The following is a 21723-nucleotide window of genomic DNA, read 5'->3' on the forward strand; positions in this document are numbered from 1 at the left end:
GGAAATTAGTAATGGGAAATTAGTAATGAAATTAATTAATGTGGAAAGAATAGAGAATGGTACAAAAACGGTATGAATACACCTAGTCTAGTGAAGAAATTGATTACAAATAACCTTAATCGAAGGAGCGTGTGAGATGTAGTGAGAACCGTGTGTGATTGTGTTCATATGAATGGTGCAATTGACACTTTTTTAGCCTATGCATCCAGGACCCAATACATGAGGGTGTTAAACTCAGTGTTATTATAAATATTGCTTATAGGGGTTGTTTCTTGGGGTGGAAAGAGGTCTGGAGTATCCTACGAAACAGATACTCAAGTAGATGTGAGATTACTTTTGATGAAATCTGCCTAAGAAAATTATCTCTTCTAAAATCTACTCTACTTTATAAACATAGAGTACATTATCTAAAATCTACTTGGTAAAACTAAGAGTATGCTCTAAATAAAAATGCAATCAGCCACAGTAAAAGTAGTTAGTTTCCACTCCTGGCTGATTTAATGAGGGCTGGCAGGTCATGTCCTCTCACATAACACGATCTTGCAGAATGCTCTTCAGTAGCAACATAATAGCACAACATCTTGTAAGACACAAAGCAATTTTTAGCTTCAAAACAACAGGAGTGTTAATTTCAGCATGTTCTGCTCATGCATTACCGTGCAGGACAGTACACTGCAACCCAGCATCGAGCTATGAACCCTGTCTGAATAATGGATGGAGTCGGCCACCCACAGGCTGCAGAGTGATATCATGGCTGCGTCACTTGTGCAGCTGAGGAAGGAGGGGTGGGTGGTGGTTTTTAGATGATGCAGCAGGCAGAGGAAGTAGAGAACAAGTAAGAAACAGAGAGAACAGAGGGAAAATAATCATGTCATCTTCCTGGGAGCAGCTCTTTTTTCAGATCCTCCTTCTCGTCTTCTGCAGACACATCAATACAAGTAAATTATTATTTGGATTTAATTTTGACTGTGTGTGGTTGTGTTAAAACCTTGTTCGGCCACTCAATGGTCTGTAACCTTGTGAAAAGTAGAAGAAAATTTCATAGGACTTCCACACCATCATGTACTACTGTATCTACCATATTTTGGCTTGAAGATGCCGATAGTCAGTGTATATAATGTCAGGGTGGAAAATACTCTGAGACAGCATTTACATTATCACGGGACACTGAAACTCTACATTAAAACCAAAAGCAATTAATTATTTAAGGATTAAAAAATAAATACCCTTATGCAAAAGAAAAAGTCTAATATTATACACTGTAGCTGTGATCATCAGGGGTATTATAGAGATTATTATTTAGGCAAACTGATAATTCAATTTAATGCATTATGTTTTATATTCCCTATACATTTACATTTGGCTGTGGCTGTGCAGTTTGCCTTGATGTTGATGACCACAAGAGTTGTTTTTCTTTTTGTGTAGTATGGTTAATAGGTTCATTTTCCCAGACTAGCTGTATATTTTTTATTATAAAACCCAAGGAAAGATATTTGTTTGTCCTTTTTCTACATTAGCCATTGCCCTTGAGATATGAGGTATATATTTATTTAAGTTTTTGTTTGTTTTAACTTGTCTATATTTTTCTTCATCATTATGACAACACTAACTTTGAGCTGTGTCTCTTTGCATGAAAAAATAATAATAATAATAATAATAATAATAATAATAATACATATCAAGTACACAGAATCACTAAACACCTAGTGCAACCTAGCAATCACCTAGCTGTGGCCGTAGTAATCATGACGGGAACAAAGCTGGAAGTATAAGATTGCCAAATGCTGCATAAGGGCGTAGGTTGGGGTAGCGGATGGGTCAAACACAGGACTTTCACCTAGGAGACCAGGATTTTTGCTCCAAAAAAGAAAATGGGGAGTTTTTTTCAACTTTACAGAACAAACAGAACTAGATTACATGCATAACTGGGCGTGAAGTAATGTAACAAATGTATTGATTTTAACCCAAACCACAATCTTTTTGTCAACTTAACTAAGTAGTTTTGTTGCCTAAACCTAACCAAACTGTGACAGTCTCACAATGTTAATGACATGTTTCAAACTGTGACCATTACATTTACAGTGCCTTGCGAAAGTATTCGGCCCCCTTGAACGTTTCGACCTTTTGCCACATTTCAGGCCTCAAACATAAAGATATAAAACTGTAATTTTTTGTGAAGAATCAACAACAAGTGGGTCCCAATTATGAAGTGGAACGAAATTCATTGGCTATTTCAAACTTTTTTAACAAATAAAAAACTGAAAAAGTGGGTGGCAAAATTATTCAGCCCCTTTACTTTCAGTGCAGCAAACTCTCTCCAGAAGTTCAGTGAGGATCTCTGAATGATCCAATGTTGACCTAAATGACTAATGATGATAAATAGAATCCAGCTGTGTGTAATGAAGTCTCGTATAAATGCACCTGCTCTGTGATAGTCTCAGAGGTGTGTGTAAAGCGCGCAGCATCATGAAGAACAAGGAACACACCAGGCAGGTCCGAGATACTGTTGTGGAGAAGTTTAAAGGCGGATTTGGATACAAAAAGATTTCCCAAGCTTTAAACATCCCAAGGAGCACTGTGCAAGCGATAATATTGAAATGGAAGGAGTATCAGACCACTACAAATCTACGAAGACCCGGCCGTCCCTCTAAACTTTCAGCTCATACAATGAGAAGACTGATCAGAGATGCAGCCAAGAGGCCCATGATCACTCTGGATGAACTGCAGAGATCTACAGCTGAGGTGGGAGACTCTGTCCATAGGACAACAATCAGTCGTATACTGCACAAATCTGGCCTTTATGGAAGAGTGGCAAGAAGAAAGCCATTTCTTAAAGATATCCATAAAAAGTGTCGTTTTAAAGTTTGCCGAAAGCCACCTGGGAGACACACCAAACATGTGGAAGAAGGTGCTGTGGTCAGATGAAACCAAAATCGAACTTTTGGCAACAATGCAAAACGTTATGTTTGGCGTAAAAGCAACACAGCTCATCACCCTGAACACACCATCCCCACTGTCAAACATGGTGGTGGCAGCATCATGGTTTGGGCCTGCTTTTCTTCAGCAGGGACAGGGAAGATGGTTAAAATTGATGGGAAGATGGATGGAGCCAAATACACGACCATTCTGGAAGAAAACCTGATGGAGTCTGCAAAAGACCTGAGACTGGGACGGAGATTTGTCTTCCAACAAGACAATGATCCAAAACATAAAGCAAAATCTACAATGGAATGGTTCACAAATAAACATATCCAGGTGTTAGAATGGCCAAGTCAAAGTCCAGACCTGAATCCAATCGAGAATCTGTGGAAAGAACTGAAAACTGCTGTTCACAAACGCTCTCCATCCAACCTCACTGAGCTCGAGCTGTTTTGCAAGGAGGAATGGGCAAAAATGTCAGTCTCTCGATGTGCAAAACTGATAGAGACATACCCCAAGCGACTTACAGCTGTAATCGCAGCAAAAGGTGGCGCTACAAAGTATTAACTTAAGGGGGCTGAATAATTTTGCACGCCCAATATTTCAGTTTTTTATTTGTTTAAAAGGTTTGAAATATCCAATAAATTTCGTTCCACTTCATGATTGTGTCCCACTTGTTGTTGATTCTTCACAAAAAATTACAGTTTTATATCTTTATGTTTGAGGCCTGAAATGTGGCAAAAGGTCGAAAAGTTCAAGGGGGCCGAATACTTTCGCAAGGCACTGTAGATAGGAGAACAAAAAACGCTCCTGTGGGTCGTATTTCCCGCCACAGATGGTACCACCCTAGCTACCAGTGCAAACACCATGGAAACCTTTAAGCAACGCATTAGTAATTACATTAGTAACCACTGAAACCACAGAGAACACCGTAGCAGACTCCTAGCAACACCCTAGCTGTCACTCAAATAACCACACAACAACCATATCACGACTAACAAAAAATTTAGCAAGATGCAAAACGTGCAAGTAAAGTTGTCTTTGACTTAGCCCTTCCAGATACAGCCACAATGTAGTTATTACGATAAAAGCAACTCCTTTGTAACCACCATGAACACCCTAGCAACCACCTAGCGAAACCAAAGCCAGTCTACGGAAAGCCTTTTCACTCCCTATTCAGCCACCTTGTACCGAATTTGGTTGCAGTTCCACCAGAGTTCCACTGGGGGTGATTACACGCGAGTGCAAAATGAATGGGACTTTATGGAGCTAGACGGCAAAATTTGTCTCTTTCTTTTTTGACGGCATCAAAAACAGAACCAGAATGTCAGAGTGAATATTTCGGCGTGGTCTTTAAAACATTAACAAACCTCTTTCTAGCATGTGTATTGGTATTGACAGGGAGAGCCTAACCTGTCAGCTGTGTTTTCGATGCCTCAAGAGAACAAAGGAAGTGACTCAGAGCTTGCCGTAAAGCAGTATCTCTGGCCGTACGATGTGTATGACGTCATTGACATTTTAAAAGGCTTTTTAGAACAAAAAAGCCACTTTTTTTTAACACCCAGCAGTGTGTATTTTCTTAGCCTCCCCTTTCGAATGCAACATTGAAATTACTAGACAAAGAATTATGTCCTGAGAAAAGTGGATTTTGAGGGGTATAGCTCCATAGAGTCCCATTCATTCTGCACTTGCCTGTGAGCGCCCCAAGTGGAACTCTGGTGGAACTGCAACCATTTCAGAAGCCGGAAGTATCAAGAGAGTGAAACTTCTTCCCTTATTAGAAATTCTTTGGCGAAACCCTGACCACCACTTTAAACATCTAGCAACCACAATGCCTTTACAACGATCAATAATATTCTAGCGACCATTTAGGAATACCATACCAACAATTTAGCAACACCCAAGTAAAGAACTTTTTGTTCATTTGTTTGCATAAAATGTAGCCTGTTCTTACTATAAATACTGTCAGTTAGTGGTACATTTTAAGTCGGTGTATGTTTAAATAATTATTTGTTTTCCTGTCAGAGACACCTGGTCCAACGCCCCCGCCACTGGTTTCCATCAGCAGTCCCCTGCCAACAGATGTAAGGAGCGTTGTTCTTAAAGGTACATTTAAAACAAAATTAGCTGTAAAACATAGTATTGTGGCAGAGATGTGTTTTTTTGTTGTTGTTTTGGGTTATGAAATCCTTCCACAATTGACAATGAGTTCAGTAAAGGTCTTACACATTCTAGAAAAAAGTTAAATCTGCCCTGGCTTAATGAACATGCACTAAAAACTACAATTAAGTCAGGGTTAGCCCATCACAGGAGAACTTTTCAACAGTTACGTAATAAAGTTGTAAATTAATTGAGAAAGGCAAAAGCAACGTTTTTTATTGATATTATAAATGATTCTAAAGGTAACAGTAGGCAAACCTGGGAAAACATCAATAGAGCTTTAAAGAAGAACACCAAAAAAAGAGATAAAGAGTTTGAATTACAAGTACAGCGAAACCTTAATTAAAGACAAAGACCAACTTTCTTCTATGTTTAATAGTTATTTTATAGATTCAGTTCAAGATTTGGCACAAGGCTTTGGTCCAAGAGGAAAGGTCATTACACCATCAAATGATAATCTTCCCCTGTTTAGCATCTCCAAAGTGCCAGAATCTTCCATACCTAAAATCTTAGGCAAGTTTAAGAACTCTAAGACTAAAGATGTTTTTGATTGTGATTGTGCATTTCTGAAGAAGTATAAAAGCATCCTCTGTACTCCAATTGCTCATCTGACAAAACAAAGTTTTTTTTCCCAATGCCTGGAAATCAGCAGTAATAACCCCTGTCTTTAAAGCTGGAGATGCAACTAAAATAACCAACTATAGACCTATTAGTATCCTCCCTGTTGTCTCCAAAGTAACGGTAAGGATAGTCTGTGACTAGTTGCTAGCCTATTTAAATCAAGGCCATTTTCCACTGCACCCTATGCAGTTTGGATTCAGGAAACATCATGCCACAGAAACAGCTACTTGTTACTTTATTGAGCAAATAAAATCCAGCCTTGACAATCGAGTGGTTGTTGGGGCTGTTTTCCTCGATTTTAACAAGGCGTTTGATACAGTGAATCATAATGTTTTGTTATCCAAACTGTCAAAGATTAATTTCTCTCCCAATGCTTTGACATGGATGGAGTCTTATTTAGATTCTAGACAGCAGTGCACCAGGATTAATGAAATATGCTCCTCTTTTGATAACTGCACTACTGGAGTCCCTCAGGGATCTATTTTAGGACCAATTTTATTTAGCTTATATATTAATGACCTGCCTTTGATTTGCCCAGAAGTCCACATCCAAATGTACGCAGACGATACAGTTATCTATACCCATGCAAAAACTAGAGAACAAGCTGCAGCAAAACTTACTGCAGTTCTAAACAAAGTATCAGACTGGTTAACTCTCAGTTGTCTTACTCTTAATGTAAGCAAAACAGTGGGCATGTATTTCTCTATCAAGAGGAATGTTACACAACATCAGCCTGATATCTGTATTATGGGAGAGGTGATACATATTGTTGATCATTTCAAGTATCTGGGCATAATTTTTTATTCTAACTTAAGTTTTAAAAAAACACGTAAAAAATATGTCCAATTGTGTCAGAGCTAGTTTAGCTCATTTTAGACATATAAGGCACCAGTTACCAATAGCCGCAGCTAAACTGTTTTTGCATTCAATGATCTTCTCACATTTATCTTACTGTTCTACAAGCTGGTCCCAGGCAGGTGGGACTACGCTAAAACCCTTATGTACCCTTTACAAACAAGCTGTGAAAGTTCTTGACAAAAAAACAAGAAACATGTGCCTGATGCATAAATTGACCAATGATCTTGCACCACCCCCACTCAAGCAATGTGTGTCATTTTGCAGAGATAATGTAAGGGTCTCCAGGGCTTCTGTAAGAGGTGACTGTTACACTCAATTTAGGAAGACTAAATTTGGTCAATCAGCTTTTTCATTTACTGTAGTAGAAAAGTGGAACTTAATTCCACTTCACATTAGAGATTGTGCAAGTCTCAGCAGTTTTTAAAAGGTCCTTAAAGACTTGGCTGAAGGCGAATCAACTATGTGATCAGTGATCTTTTTATAACATATAATGTATATTTTGTATACTGGTTTATACATGATGTAATGCTTGTTATATGTTGTTTGTTGTTAAGTTTCTATCTGTTTTGATAGTATTGTTTATATTGTCCTTTTATCTCCCTTGCCCAGGGACCACAGATGTAAATTAGCTGTATAGCTAACTCTGGTACAGGGCATTAACTGTGCATGGTCCCTGACAAATAAACTAATAAAAAATGTTTTTAAAACTCTACACGCAGGTGAAAGTCACACAGAGAGTGTTGAACTGTTGAACCCTGTCAATCTGACACTGGAGTGTACCTGGACAGGTAATCAGAACAAACTACCAAACATAACTGGGTTTTGGAGAAAAGATGGGGATGAAGTTGAGAACAGCCGTCTCACAGTGCAGTTGGAGAACGATCAGTATAATCTCAAACGAGCGTAAGTACATTTAAATTATTTCATCCATTAATTGGCTGATAACTCAAATCCATGCATGTGTACATAGTGATTTACTATATTAAATAACGTGCATATACAAATGTATTTTTTTAATGTACAGCAGTTTGAGAACTCAAGTTGTATGTCTCAAAACTGTTTTTTATTGGTCTGCACTGGCAATCCATATCTAATAACTAATATTTGGTAAGATTTGGTTTAAAATTATTTAATTTAAATACAAAAAAGCTTTATTTAATTAATATGAAAGTAAAGCACTTTGAATTGCTGCCACTTGTGAAATTATAAATCATATTAACACATTTTATTGCAGAATAGTCATGTTTTGATGATATAATCACATATTATCTACAGACTCTTTAAAATAACATTCATCCTAAATTTAACATAATATGTTTTTGTATCTATTTTTGCTTCACAGGTTCAGCATCGTCAGTGAAGAAAACCTCGGAAATTACTCATGCATGTTTGAAAGTGAGGCAAAAATAGACTTTGTTTTGGCAGGTAAAGATCACATCACTTCATGAGTTGTATATATATTATGCTGCATTTTCTATTTCCCAGCCAGCATATGTTATGTTATCAGCTTGTTAAGTCCCTGCTTTTTAATAATGAATATTAGTATTTACACAGAGTATTTGTTTAAATGGTACTCTAAAGGGTGCTTTTTTAAATTATGCTTTCTTTCCTTGTTGTCCACCAGCTCCACACATGCATGAGGTGCGAGATAAACCAATAGTGAGCTATGTGGGGGACTCTGTGGTGATTATATGTAAAATGGAGGAAACCAAACCAAAGCCCATCACCTGGAACTGGTACAAAGCAAATGGTACCGACAAGGTGGGTGAGATAATCAGAGCCTTCTTGTGTGTGGTTTTAAGTGAGATTTGTGTCGCTGAGATTGTGAAAGCCAACACCTGATGAAAAATACAATACATTTACAGTGTAAATACATTTATGACGTCATTGGACTGTTATTTGTTCCAGGAGCAGATATTCACTGCTGCAGAGCCTCTTCGGTATGAAATCAAAAACGATGAGAGGAAGACCAAACTGGTGGTGTACAACCTGACGGAGGCTGACGGAGGCTTGTATTACTGCGGTGCGGTGTACGCCATCAAAACCACGATAGGCCTCGTGGAGCTGAAGGTCAGATGTGGGAAGTACATTTACTCAAATACTGTGCCTAAGTACAATTATGAGTATCTGTAGTTTATGTTAATTTCTACTTCTACCCCTTTTTATGTTTTAATTGTTTGTAGTTTCACCAAAAACACATTTCCCATTCTCAGCTGGTTTTGCTCAACAGTTTGAAACCCAAAGACACAAAACTCCAATATTTCACAACAAAACAAAGATGTTTTTTCTTGTTTTCTACTGTGTTAATCATCGCATGACCACTCCGATTTATCTTGTGAACTTTTGGAGGGAGCTTGAACCCAGGGTTGGGAACCACCTAGAATTAAATGTATTTAAAGTAGATAAAACTAACTCCACCTCATATACCTCATACAATAAAATGCTACTTATGCAGTGATGCATCGATATTAACAACCTAGTAGGGACATTTTACTTTATATACTTTAAGTACATATACTGTAGTTGACAATACTCCTGGATGGTTTTGAATGCAGGACTTTTATTTGTAATGGAGTATTTATTCATTCTTGTACTGTTACTGTTTCTTAAGAGAAAATCTGAACACTTCTTCCACCACTGCTAAAGGTCATCAACTTTACAGAGCCTCTGAAGCCTTTCCTAGCCATCGTGATCGAGGTTATCGTTCTGGTCGTCGCCATTATGTTCTACGAGAGATATCAGTCTAAGAAAAACTACACAGCAGGTATTCAGACAGCATACGGATCTTCTTATGTTTGTGTGTACTGCATGTTGTATTTTAACTTGAAATCATCTGCCTTATTCTCAGGAAAAGGGATGAATGACCAAACAAACACACTGTAAGTACCATGGTTATGGTGCTTATTTCTCTAAAGATACTTTTTGGAAGTTTATTCATGTTTATATTTGTAGGTTTTCATGATGTACATTTTTTTATTCCCTCATCAGGACACAGGGAGAAAATAATGAACCAGAGGAAGGTTCTTCAATGAGACAGCGGAAAGTTTAAAGACTACAAATTCAACAGATCTTATATTCTTTCAAATCTGTTGTTTGCTTGTTTTAGGATGTGAATTATAGAGCTGTAAAGCAATATCTCAGCAACTATTTGAGTATGTTCACCAAACAATGTGCAATAACCACCATTTAATAATCATTCCTTTAATTCATACACAAGTAGCCTTTTTTAGATTAAAATTTTAACTTTATTACACTGGAAGATGTGTTTATTTTTTTTGTTTTTATTGACAGTGCTGTTGTGACAGCTAAAAGAGCAAAGCATTTTTTTTTCTGTTTTTGCCCTATATGCACCCACTTCCTGTGGAAAAACTGCCATGCATTGCATCACTATGCCTTTGAAGCCTCTTTCTCAAAAAGGAAGTGGGTTTAATTCTTTTGAGCAACAACTTAAATCACTTTACTTCTGTTAAGTATGTATTATAGTTTGTGAGCAAACACTTACTATTTATACTGTGCTAGCAATTACTTTTTGTCACTTTCTAGTTTGTCCTTGCAGTAATGTATGCCTAAAATGCTTTACATTACCATAATAATGTGTATATCAAGATGTAGCATCCTATATGCAGATGCTTGTGTGTTTTTCATTTTAATGTATCAGAAGATGGTCAGAAAGGTAGGTAGAAAGGTTCCCCTAATCATGACTTTAACTGTCTTTAGTTGTCAGCCTGCACTTAACCTATAAAGGTGTACCAGGGTATTTGTAAACATGCCAATTCAACTATACAAGTCACTGCCTGGAATAACTATCAAGCCTTTGTGTTAGCGGATATGGAGACAGAGCTTACTTAAAGGGGAACGCCACTGGGTTTTCTGTTTACAGGTCTTATGTGAAAATAATTGTATAAATACTGTTAAAGCTCCAGAGGGACAAGGGAAAAAAAATATGAAGAATAAAAATTGATATCTCTGGTTCTGCTGCATCGATTTTTGTCCTTTTTCTTAAGTCCAATGTTACAGGAGCGCAATGCTATATAGCATAAGTCGTACTCTTTTAAAGGAAAGTGGGTGCATGAGTAAAAAGATGTAGAAAGAGCAGTAAGCACTGACAAACACACACACATGATTTTCAATTTGAAAAGCGTGATTTTACTTTGCATAAATACAGTCTGCAGTCATTTTTCAGTATATCGTTCAGTTTTTCTTTTAATCCTAAGCCAGTTTAACAGCAGCTTTTTTGAAAATTACATTTTATACAATCTGACAAACTTTCCCATGTCCGCCATGTTGAGCTTTTTTGATTTCTTGCATCTTTCAATGCCTTGGACAACACCGACTCAAGCATTTTTCAAAAACAGGAACTTGAAGAACTTCTACGGCTGGTTCACGAGGAACTGAACCAGAAGCTTGACCACATCGTCGTTCAGACCCACCACCGCTCCGTCCTGCACACTATCGTACAGTCGCAGGCTCTCTGTGCCCCACAGAAGGTTTTTCCTGGGGTTGTTGGCGTCTGTCTCCACGGAGAGGGCCACTGTGTTGAGCTGGTAGCAGAAGAAGGAGAAGAACTGTCCGTCTGTGATCACAGCCTGGGACACAAAAGGCCTTGTGACGTCCTCGTGGTTCCAGAAACCTACAGAGGTGGGAAGAAAGTATGAACACTGATTCATCCTTTCAGTTAAAGTCCCCTTTAAAGCAGTGCTATGCAGTTTGGGCAATTCCTTCGCTGTTTTCGCTTTTTGCTTGCAGGTTTCACTATAGAGCTCCCCCTACAGCTTTGGAATAGATATTTGGCAACACTGTAAAAACTTGCATGGTCAGTCTGCCATCTCCTCTTTCTCTGTTCCTCAGACAATGCTTTCCTAGCTTTCTGCTTCTCCATTCCTACCTTGTTCTTGCTAGCCGGTTCCTGGATGGGGGCGTGTATGTATGTATGTAAAAAACTGCATAGTTCCCCTTTAAAAGAGTTAAAATATAAACAAATGTAGAAGGGCCGTGTTTCTGCCACTACAACAATACAGTCAGATAACTAAACGTGTATATAAAAAGTTAAGAAACCAGGAGATCGATTAATATTTATAAGACTTGTTACTCCAGAAAAAGGACAAGAAAATATTTCCTGGCATTATCTTTTCTTTCCTTACACTACTACCTGCTCATGATGAGGACTTTAAAAGTAAAACGAAAAGCTTCAAAGATTAAATATGTCTCTAAGGCTTATTTGATGGCCCTACTTTACTCCACCAGTCTCCATGTTGTAAACTTGGATTTTAAATACACGTAGGATAGAGTGTTTTTGGCCTCAGTACAAGGACAAAAAAGCAAAATAAATCTAGAATCAACTACCACTAAAAATGATATACTGCATCAAAAGCTGTGTGCATCTGATGTCTCTTTCCTGTGTTGATAACTCACCCTGGTACATGGCCTGAGCTCCCGTCCAGGCAAAGAGGCTGGCGAGTCCATTGGCTCTGAGGAAGACCTCCACCTGATCAGACTGCTGCTGCCGAGCCATCCGGTCTCTGTGGTACCGGTCGGGCACCAGGTGGAACTGGGTGTGACCGTAGCATGCCGGATCTGGTAACTTGGCACCTGTTGATGAGATCAAGAGGACGAGCACAGCTGAAGAGAAGGGATTTATGGAGAAGAAAAAAATAAAAATAAATCATGCTTCTCTTTTGTCTTCTTTATTCTCCATCTCTGATTGATACTAAATCATGAAAACTGTTTCATGTAACCGACTAGGATGAACCCACTTTGCTAGAAAAAGGTCGTAATTTAAGCAGAACTAATCAGCAGGTTAGGTCAATTTTCAAGCAAAAAACGCTAAAAACTGGATGGATTCACTTTCTCGAATGTAAGAATTTGTTGCTTTTTCTTGTCTAACATTACATTAAATTGAGTATTTTTAGGTAGGTTTTTTAGAAAAAAGAATTCTGATACCCTCAACTTAGACTCTGGGAAACGTAATGCCGATTTTGAAATGCTTTTCTGCTGTTTTATTGACAATTAACTGATCAATCATGAAAACAAATCAGCAGATTCATTGATAGTTGCAGCTAGAAAGTTTTTTTTTTTCTGCTGCTGCATATAAAGCTGCTTACACATATAGCAGACGGCCGACCGTTGACAGAAAAGCCAGTCGAAATGATCAGTCTCCCCGTGTTGGTCCAAAAAGTGCCACAGAACACACCAAAAAGACGAGACGAGACGTAATACATCTCTGCAGGCGGCGCTAATCTGTATTGTTGCCCAGGAAATGAAAACCGGCAGCTGATTAGACGAACGCGTCCCATGGGTTTGTTTTCTCCGGAAATTCAAAGGCAGACTGTCATGGCGGCCGTTCAGAATACATCTCATATTGTGCTAAAATAATTCACTGAAACATGTTTCTGAGAACATTTTAAGTGAGAAATAGGCCATGCAGTTGCTGAATCTGTCTTCATTTCAGATCAACAAAGGTCAGTTTAAAAGATTTTCGTCAGATTTTGAGAGACTCTAGTCACCTCATTCCACTCCCCATTTCTGGGTGAGTCCCGACTTCCCTGCCGGCGACTGAACATGTCAGGTCGGCCAAAATGAACGCCGACAGCCCCCCAGACTGACGACGGTACGGGACACACCGAGCAGATTTGCGTCACTGACCTCGCCAGACTGTCTAACGGCCGATAATCGGCTAAGTGTGTCAGCGCCAACAAGGAACGTGTTATTGACCTATGGAAACAGGATAACACTAGGAATACACAGTATGCAAGAAAGCAAAAAAGTCCAAGGCTACAGTTGTATGTATTATTACACAATATTAGAGTGGAAATGCTAAGAGCAAAAACAAGAAAAACAACCATCTCATAGACTAGGACTCGGAGCCAATGACAGTGATGCAGTTTAGACTTTTTGTATTTGAATGACACTGAACAGATGCATGTTGGGGCCCCCCAGTGGCAGCAAGAGGTAACTGAATGAGAATGTGACTCCTATACCACAACATAACCAGCATACTAGGGCTGCAGCTATCGATTATTTTTGTAATCGATTAATCTAGCACTTTATCGATCGATTAATCGGATATTTTTTTTTGCATTTTTAAACAACCAAAACTAGGGCTGCAGCTATCAATTATTTTAGTAATCAAGTATTCTACTGATTATTCCATTGATTAATCGAGTAATCGGATAAGAAATACTTTTGTTTTATTGAAGAGCAACAATATACGGTTATGTATGGTTACATTTTTTGAAAAAAGCAACATTTGTATTGCCTACATTGCTTACAATATCATCTCTCAAAAAACTAAACATATTAAGTGCATTTAAGTCCCATATTACATTGTTTTTAAAGATTTTTTTTTCAAATGATATCAACCTCAAACTAAGGCATACATTAAACATACATAAACATTACATTAAGTTGTGCAACTTAACTTTCAGAACTACAAGTTTCAACCTGACACTGATCTGTATACAGTAGGCCTATATGTAAATATTAGTTATACTCAACCTATTTTCATTTATATTTTTGATTATAATGTCACACAGCTCTGTTACACTTATGCTAGATCGCTGATCAGCTAGAGAGAGAGAGAGAGAGAGAGAGAGAGAGAGAGAGAGAGAGATGCGCAACAATCAGTTGTTTTTCCGAAGGGATAGTCAACGCGTCAGCTCTTTAGATCAGATCGTGGTCACCACTACGTATTTTCTTGTCTTTGTTTTTGGTAGTTGTTGTGTTTGGTGTAGTTTCATCGTCCATACGACTCTGTGACTTTTGTCGGTCCGCTTCGTGGAATGGAGGATTAAGTTAGACTCCATGTTTTCTGTTGAGATGCTAAAGCACTGACATTGTGCTATTATTGTGGTAAGCTAGTTTGATTTTGCAGTAGACACACTGTACAGAGTTTTAGTTTTAATTACGTTTGAACTGATTCCAAACTTTGGACACTTTCTGTCGTTTTCTCCAGCCTGTCTCTTAGCCCCTCGCTATTTAAGCTCTGGCATGTGTCGCCAGCAGCAGACTGAGCCGCATCTGGTGTGCGACAGTAATAATGCTCCGTGCGGAAACACCGTCCGTCAGCGATACAACGTTGGTAACATTGATTTAACGAAGCTTCGAGGCAAGTCATTTTGCATCGAGGATTTTTTGTAATCGAATTATTCGAGTTATTCGAGGAATCGTTTCAGCCCTACAGCATACCACTTGCTCAATTTATGTTCTTTGGGCTACTACTCCAAAAATCACGTAATCTGGATGAGGTAAGAGCAAGTGGCTGTGACTACCGTCTTATGTTACCTGTAAAGATGTTGTTGTCATACTGTCTTCTGAACAGGGGCATCAGGTTGGGAGCAAATGTGACCTCTGGAACTTCAGCTGCATAAGAGGCCTCCAGCGAGGTGAACTAAGATAAATTAAAACATCGGAGAGTGATTAGAACAAAAATGACATGAATGCTCTATGTTAAATGGAACCTGTTATTGATATTTTTGTATCGGATGCGTCACAGAAGTGTGTCAGGTTCAAGTTTTGTAACATTTTATAACATCGTTCAGTGTCTGTATGTTTGTTTAAATGATTTGAGTCCTTCAATGGTGTGCAATGATTTGCTTTGAGATTATTTGGTAGTATGGCCAGGTATGAAATCCCGACAGAGGTATTTAAATATATAAAACACCATTCTTTTAAATACATAAACTCCGCAGTCAGAGAATGATGTCTACCTGTGGCAGTTGTTGAGTTATCCTGATCTGACTGTGCGGTTTGTCATCAATCTGAAACCTGGTTGGCTCTTGCCGGCCTCTCCGGTGCCCCTTTGGGATGATTCTCTGCCCTCTCCTCCAGTAAAAGTTGACCTGGGGATCAATATCTGATAGAGAAACACAGAAAATATGACTCAAAGTTTAAATAGTCATGCCTGTGGAAAAAAATACAGTAATACTGCTATTGGGATCTGAAAATAGATACTGTGAAGGAATGTGTCCCAACCCTCAATACATTTTTTGTAACAAAACCCTGTCCTAGATTTACATTAACTGTCTTTGTTATGCTAAAGCCACAGTTCATGTTAAATGAAATAGGGCTGCAACTAATTATCATTTGCATTATAGTTTAATTCATTTTTTTATGAATCGTTTACCCTTGTAAAAGAAAAATAGTTTTTTTGTCTGACCAACAGTCCAAAACCCAAAAGATATTCAATTTACAATAAAAAAAAATTACAATATTGGCAGCAAATCCTCACATTTGACAAGCTTGACCAGCAAATGTTTGGCATTTTTGCTTTATAAATTACTTAAACGATTAGCAAGTTGTTGTTACTTGTTACTGTCTTTTGATAGACTAGCAGATGAATCGCTTCAGCACCAAAGTGAAATCATGCGAGTTAATAGGTTATCCAAACCAATAGCAATCATGTCACATATTTGGTGTAGAGATGTTGAGTCAAAAAAAAGTAAAAAAAAAAAATGCTCTATTTGATCAGTACAAATAATGATAAAACCTTGTTCACTGGTCCATATATCAAACTAACCAACCACATTCACAATATTACTCCAAATGTAGTTTTTAGGAGACACAAAGGCCTGAAAATTATTGTTTAAAAGTGCAAAAGTGGATTGCTAAACCGCTAAATTCTCCATAGTTTGACTGGTGCCAAATTAGTGATTCATACCCAGACTGGAGAGGGGGAGCAGTGGGTTGTATTTGGCCAGACTGTAGGTGAGTCCAGACACTAGGTTTCTCAGAAAAGGTCCAACCATCTGCTCCTGCTCTCTGTACAGGAAAGGTTTGCGTTTCTTCATGTGCCAGTGCTCCTGTAAAATCACACGAGTAACCAAGGAGCGGATGTCCGCGATCGCATCAATGTCAACCCCAGGTACTGTGGTTGGAGCTGCGGCTGGCAGCGAGCTCTCCTCCTCCTCTACCCCAGTCCTCTTCTCCGGGTCCAGGGCGAATCTCTCCGGCAGGCCCGGTATATATGCGGTCTTGGTAAAGTGCTGGTACCACCTGTCTGCGTTCCGTGCAAAAGTCTGAGGGTACACCACAAATTTCTTCCGCTGGATGCGAGTGATGAGGGAGAGCTTCTCCTCCACGGGAGAGGCACATATCTTCCGTACATGTTCCTCAACCTGTCGCCCCCGGGCAGATTTGCTTTTAGCCGTGAGAGAGGGGACGATGGGGGGATACGTGGGCTCCTTGACCGCAGCCTCGGTGTGGGCAAGCTTTTGGTTTCTAAACGGCGGTGGGTTTTTGGGGAACAGCAAGGGCAGGCGTGTGCGGGCCGCCATGTTTCTTGTATGACCTCTTCTTCTGTTGACTTTTAGCTAACGTTAGACTAGCTAGCAGTCTCCTAAAACAGCGCCCCCTAATTCACAAAAAGTCATAATATAAATGGAATCATATTCGACAACAGTGTTTTAGTTGGCTGAAGATCAATATATTGAACTGAGAAACGCAAAATTAAGTATTCTATTTTATGTCAATATTATATGATTTATGTGTATATTAGCATCATAATCAGCCTCAGAGAACGTTGATGTTCTTGAAGCGACCCCTGTACCATAAACAAATGCCTCCTTTCGACGCACTCTAAAATGTCGTAAATTTGAGATTAACACAACATTATGATGTAAATAATAAGACAAAAAGTTAAATGTACACTACTAGGTGTAAAAATTGGAGACGGTGAGCAATTAAGTCATGTCTACCAAATGATGGGGGGACTTTTTGGCCAGTAAATTACGTTATACTTGAGTTTTGAACCTGAGTTGAATTTTAATGCCAACATTGTTAATCAAATTACCCCTTTATTAATTGATTTATGTTAAAACAACTTCATACTTCCCTAGCTGCGTGTCAATTATCAGCAGCCTAGCTAACTGTAAATGGAGACAAGTCGTATTCAAGGCGTGATTCAGATAAGGCTAAATAAACTTTACAAATGAGTACATGAAGGCAACACCAACGTAGCCTCTATGCGTAGCATAGACAGTGATGCGTAGCCTACGCCAAAAAAATATATTCTAGGATGGCGGAGGCATGGGCAACAGAAGAGGAGTGGGGTTAGTTAGTGTAAGAATGTCAGGGTAAGCCAATCAGAAAACCGAGTAAGGAAGAGTAGGGCGGGACATGCCTTCGCTATCCTACAAAAATAAATACTTGCGTACAGTGAAGTGCAGCGAGTTTTCTCTTTTGTGAACAAGACTTTGACTGTGTAACGTTAGTATTGTGTTAAAAAACGAATTAACCTAAAATATTTTTTTCGGAAACACTTTAATCGCCGGTATGTTGTTTCGTCAGATTTTAAGGACGCAGTTAATCGGGACCAGAACGGCTCACCTCAAGCGGTTGCACCGTGTTTGTCAAGCTGAGGTAGCTGCTCCAGAAATAAAGCGTTTCATTCTCATAAACATTTTCTTTTCGTTAACTGCAGCTGTGCATTTTGACAACCAGCCCTGGTGGCACCAAATGTTTGGTTTATTGTGTGCCCCTCATAAGTTGTTTTGTTTGTACTGTATGTATGCTATCAGAGTTTTTAAATTTCTCTGTGTGATCCGTCTCTCTGACCCGTAGAGACCACTGTGCTCCAAAAGTGACGAGGTGAGGCTGGCAAAGGAGGCAAGCAAGAAGTATGGCTCACCAGTTCCAACCATCTTCTCCAAAGTGATTGACAAAAGCATCCCTGCTGATATCATTTATGAAGATGAGAAGGTAAACAACCAACCTCTTTAAAACATGTTATTTCATTTGGCCTACTCCATGCGGAGATTAATCAACATGTGATTGTTGAAGTAAAGTTTTTTTTGTGTGTTTATCAGTGTTTGGCATTCAGGGATATCAGCCCACAGGCCCCTGTTCACTTCCTGGTTATTCCAAGGGTCCCTATTCCCAGAATTAGTGAGGCCAAAGCTGATGATGCAGAGGTAAGTTCATCTCAATATATATGTCAATGGTTCATCTATCCATTTTCTCATACGTGCTGATCCTGTTCAGGGTTTGGGAGGTGAGCGATTGGATGAACGCCATGACAACCACATTCACATACGTACACTGGTGGGCACCCAAACAGTACAACCATATGTGATTGTTGCACATCATTCCATTATCTGTAGCTGCTGTTCTGAGAAGGTTTTCTAAAAGATTTAAGGAGCCCGGATGCATGGATTTGCTTACATACAAGAGCGTTAGTGGGGTCAGACATTGATGTTGGGAGATAAGGCCTGTCCAAATAACGTCAAAGGTGTTGGATGGAGTCGATGTCAGGGCTCTGTAGAGGCCAGTCAAGTTCTTACACCAAACTAAGAAAAGCATCTCTTCATGAACTTTGTCGCCCCAAAGTCATTTCCCTTAATTGAAACTAAGGGGCCTTGCCCAAGCCATTAAGAATATAGCCCCAGACCAGAAGTTAACAAACATTATGTGACCGGTGTGTAAACGTAATGCAACAAACACTGGGGGGGACATGCTCATTCCACACAGCAAGCTCCCAGCTAACCCCCATGACCAGTTGTTGGGCATGTAAAATCTATTTGTTGTACACTGTCACCATATGCATCCTTCAGGACATATTTACACAAAGCAAAGGAACAGGGTAGCATCTTGTTTTACATTTCATTATTAGTTTGGAATTTAAAATAAACCAACTGCAGCTTATGTTTTCTGAGAGGAGTTGATTTTATTGGAGTGCACATACATGATAATATTATGTACATTTAAGAATACAAATCCTGCATATTGTATATGTGTCCCCGCGTGCTTTAAAACCACCTCCATCGTGCCGGTGCCAAAACACTCCACTGCAACAAGCCTTAAAGGGGTGATAGAATGCAAAACTGATTTTACCTTGTCATAGTTGAGAAATGACAGTTTGGTGGGTAAATAGGACATACATAGAACCTCAAAATCCCAGTGACACACACACAGCCCCATTCTCATCAACGGGACTGAGGTGGAGCGTGTCGCCAGCTTCAAGTTTCTGGGTGTCCACATCTCTGAGGACCTCTCTTGGACCCTCAACACCTCTAACCTAATCAAGAAGGCTCACCAGCGTCTCTTCTTTCTGAGGAGACTCAAGAAGGTCCACCTGTCTCCTCAGATCCTGGTGAACTTCTACCGCTGTACCATCGAGAGCATCCTCAACAAATGTGTCACAGTCTGGTATGGCAACTGCTCTGCCCATGACCGGAAAGCACAGCATATGGTGGTGAAAACTGCCCAATGCATCAACGGTTCCTCACTCCCCTCCATCGAGGCCATCCAGGGCAAGCGATGCTTGCGTAAGGCACGCAGCATCATCAAAGACTGTTCTCACCCCAACCACAGTCTGTTTGCCCCACTCTCCTCCGGAAGACGTTACAGGTCTCTCCGCACCCAAACCTGCAGGTTCAGAGGAAGCTTCTTTCCTACTGAACTCTAGCTCTGCATCCCGGTGACAATTAACCTACCCCCCAATTTGCACTACCCTATCCCACCCATACTGTTCTATTTATTTATTTACAAATGTACATACTGTAATTACACCTATACATAGCCATATTCTACTGCTCTTCATACTACTCATCCTGCACATACATTTATTCTTACTACTCTTATAACGTTACCACACTGTACATAGCTGTACATATCTATCTATATGGTTCATACAGAATATCCATATTTATTCTGTTTTTCTTATTATATATTCTGTTAATACACTGCATATATCTATATTATTCTTACTACTATTATAATGTCACTGCTACTACATTGCACATATCTGTACATGTTGTTCATACATTGTTCATATTACATAGCCATATTTATTCTGCTCTTATAACACTGCAATATATTTCTTGTCCTGTCTATGCACCACCTGTCTATACTAGAATATCACATTGCACTTTTCTGCTTTTTTGCACTTCTGGTTAGACACAAACTGCATTTCGTTGTCTTTGTACTTGTACTCTGCACAATGACAATAAAGTTGAATTTAATCTAATCTAATGTGTCCTGGACTGTGTTGTTTTATTAGTTATTAACAACATGCATGACTGCAGTCCAAAATGTAAATGTAGGCTATTTTATTTATGTAGCTCATTTTATTTAAGGTAAATTCAATATGCTTTACATTTAAAAAGGTTAAAACCAGTATTTCCAGGATATAGCCTGACCACTGGTCTGGTCAGGTCCAACGTGGGACCTTTGCCAAAACATTTCCTCTATGTCCAGTCACACCCAAAATTGTAATAATTGGAAAGCCAATTCAATAAAATAATAATAATGTGTACAAGTGCAATGCAAATCATGTCTTTAATGCTATTTTATTTTCAACTTTCAGCTCTTAGGACATTTGTTGGTTGTTGCCAAAAATGTGGCAAAGCAAGAATCTCTAAATGAAGGATACAGAGTGGGTAAGTTACAGTAATGGGCTTATAGACATAATATGTGAAAATACAGGCTGTTTATTAACTTGCATTTTAAATTTTGGGTATGTTTTCTGCCCTCTGCAGTGATCAACGATGGAAAGCACGGTGCTCAGTCAGTTTACCACCTTCACATCCACGTCCTGGGAGGAAGACAGATGACTTGGCCACCAGGCTAATGGTTTCATGAATCTGTTAGTTTGTTCAGGCTTCTTTCATGCGTTTAATCCCAAGAGCATGGCATGATATCTGATGAGTGTAGTTCATATTCTCATCCAATCATTCTGTACAAAAACTCACTTCATCATGAAAAAATGTAAATATGTAAAAAATTAAGTCATTATGTTTGATATGGCTGCAAATAAAGACAGTATGTCTTATATGGAAAGTTGAAAACTCAGTTCTTTAATCAGACATTGTCTAGCATCTGTAGTTAGTAACAAGTCGTGGACTTTTCGTGGACCATCAAATTCAATGTAAAACAACACATATTTATAATATAAAGCAAGAAGTTGTAGCAACAAATCGAAAAGGGAAACCTACTATTAGAGCTGGGCGATTTTTTTCCCTAAAAAAATCGCAGATTTTGATGCAGATTTTTTTTTCTGCGATTTTTTTTTTTTTTTTCCTAAAAAAATCTCTGCGATTTTTTAATAAAAAACTCTGCATATTTAAAAAACTCAATTTACGATTCGATTTCCCCCCCCCCTCCCATTTAAAACAAAATAACTGCGAACTGTAAATATATTTTAAAAATATATATTTATTGTATTCAATTAAA

General features: G+C 38.8%; 3 protein-coding genes across 3 annotated transcripts; 2 read left to right on the top strand and 1 right to left on the bottom strand.

The window, feature by feature from the left end:
• The first annotated feature begins 693 nt into the window (after positions 1 to 693).
• Positions 694 to 10536, top strand: emb (embigin). The gene is made up of 9 exons (XM_039803185.1): positions 694 to 938; positions 4945 to 5025; positions 7278 to 7461; positions 7901 to 7983; positions 8183 to 8319; positions 8467 to 8628; positions 9205 to 9322; positions 9407 to 9437; positions 9547 to 10536. Exons 1-9 carry the CDS (start codon positions 869 to 871, stop codon positions 9605 to 9607), a joined length of 927 nt encoding a protein of 308 aa, XP_039659119.1. The 5' UTR covers positions 694 to 868; the 3' UTR covers positions 9608 to 10536.
• A 145-nt stretch (positions 10537 to 10681) lies between these two features.
• Positions 10682 to 16874, bottom strand: mrps30 (mitochondrial ribosomal protein S30). The gene is made up of 5 exons (XM_039803184.1): positions 16214 to 16874; positions 15264 to 15409; positions 14839 to 14944; positions 11971 to 12147; positions 10682 to 11188 (listed from the first exon to the last, which is right to left on the bottom strand). The coding sequence occupies exons 1-5, from the start codon at positions 16827 to 16829 to the stop codon at positions 10929 to 10931; spliced, it is 1305 nt and encodes a 434-aa protein (XP_039659118.1). The 5' UTR covers positions 16830 to 16874; the 3' UTR covers positions 10682 to 10928.
• A 779-nt stretch (positions 16875 to 17653) lies between these two features.
• On the top strand, positions 17654 to 21330 carry hint2 (histidine triad nucleotide binding protein 2). The gene is made up of 5 exons (XM_039803186.1): positions 17654 to 17913; positions 18115 to 18252; positions 18360 to 18464; positions 20858 to 20930; positions 21030 to 21330. The coding sequence occupies exons 1-5, from the start codon at positions 17827 to 17829 to the stop codon at positions 21119 to 21121; spliced, it is 495 nt and encodes a 164-aa protein (XP_039659120.1). The 5' UTR covers positions 17654 to 17826; the 3' UTR covers positions 21122 to 21330.
• Positions 21331 to 21723: the final 393 nt, after the last annotated feature.

This window comes from Perca fluviatilis, chromosome 6, assembly GCF_010015445.1.
Source record: "Perca fluviatilis chromosome 6, GENO_Pfluv_1.0, whole genome shotgun sequence".
Classification (NCBI taxonomy): domain Eukaryota; kingdom Metazoa; phylum Chordata; class Actinopteri; order Perciformes; family Percidae; genus Perca; species Perca fluviatilis.

What these genes read in the sequence shown, in the direction of transcription:
- emb (XM_039803185.1), top strand. Translation starts at nt 869, where the DNA reads ATGTCATCTTCCTGGGAGCAGCTCTTTTTTCAGATCCTCCTTCTCGTC. An exon ending in CTGCAGACACATCAATACAA is followed by an intron (nt 939 to 4,944) that starts GTAAATTATTAT and finishes TTTTCCTGTCAG; the next exon opens with AGACACCTGGTCCAACGCCC. An exon ending in AATAGACTTTGTTTTGGCAG is followed by an intron (nt 7,984 to 8,182) that starts GTAAAGATCACA and finishes GTTGTCCACCAG; the next exon opens with CTCCACACATGCATGAGGTG.
- mrps30 (XM_039803184.1), bottom strand. Translation starts at nt 16,829, where the DNA reads ATGGCGGCCCGCACACGCCTGCCCTTGCTGTTCCCCAAAAACCCACCG. An exon ending in TAACTCAACAACTGCCACAG is followed by an intron (nt 14,945 to 15,263) that starts GTAGACATCATT and finishes AATTTATCTTAG; the next exon opens with TTCACCTCGCTGGAGGCCTC. An exon ending in AGCTCAGGCCATGTACCAGG is followed by an intron (nt 11,189 to 11,970) that starts GTGAGTTATCAA and finishes CCACCTCTGTAG; the next exon opens with GTTTCTGGAACCACGAGGAC.
- hint2 (XM_039803186.1), top strand. Translation starts at nt 17,827, where the DNA reads ATGTTGTTTCGTCAGATTTTAAGGACGCAGTTAATCGGGACCAGAACG. An exon ending in ACCGTGTTTGTCAAGCTGAG is followed by an intron (nt 17,914 to 18,114) that starts GTAGCTGCTCCA and finishes TCTGACCCGTAG; the next exon opens with AGACCACTGTGCTCCAAAAG. An exon ending in TCATTTATGAAGATGAGAAG is followed by an intron (nt 18,253 to 18,359) that starts GTAAACAACCAA and finishes TGTGTTTATCAG; the next exon opens with TGTTTGGCATTCAGGGATAT.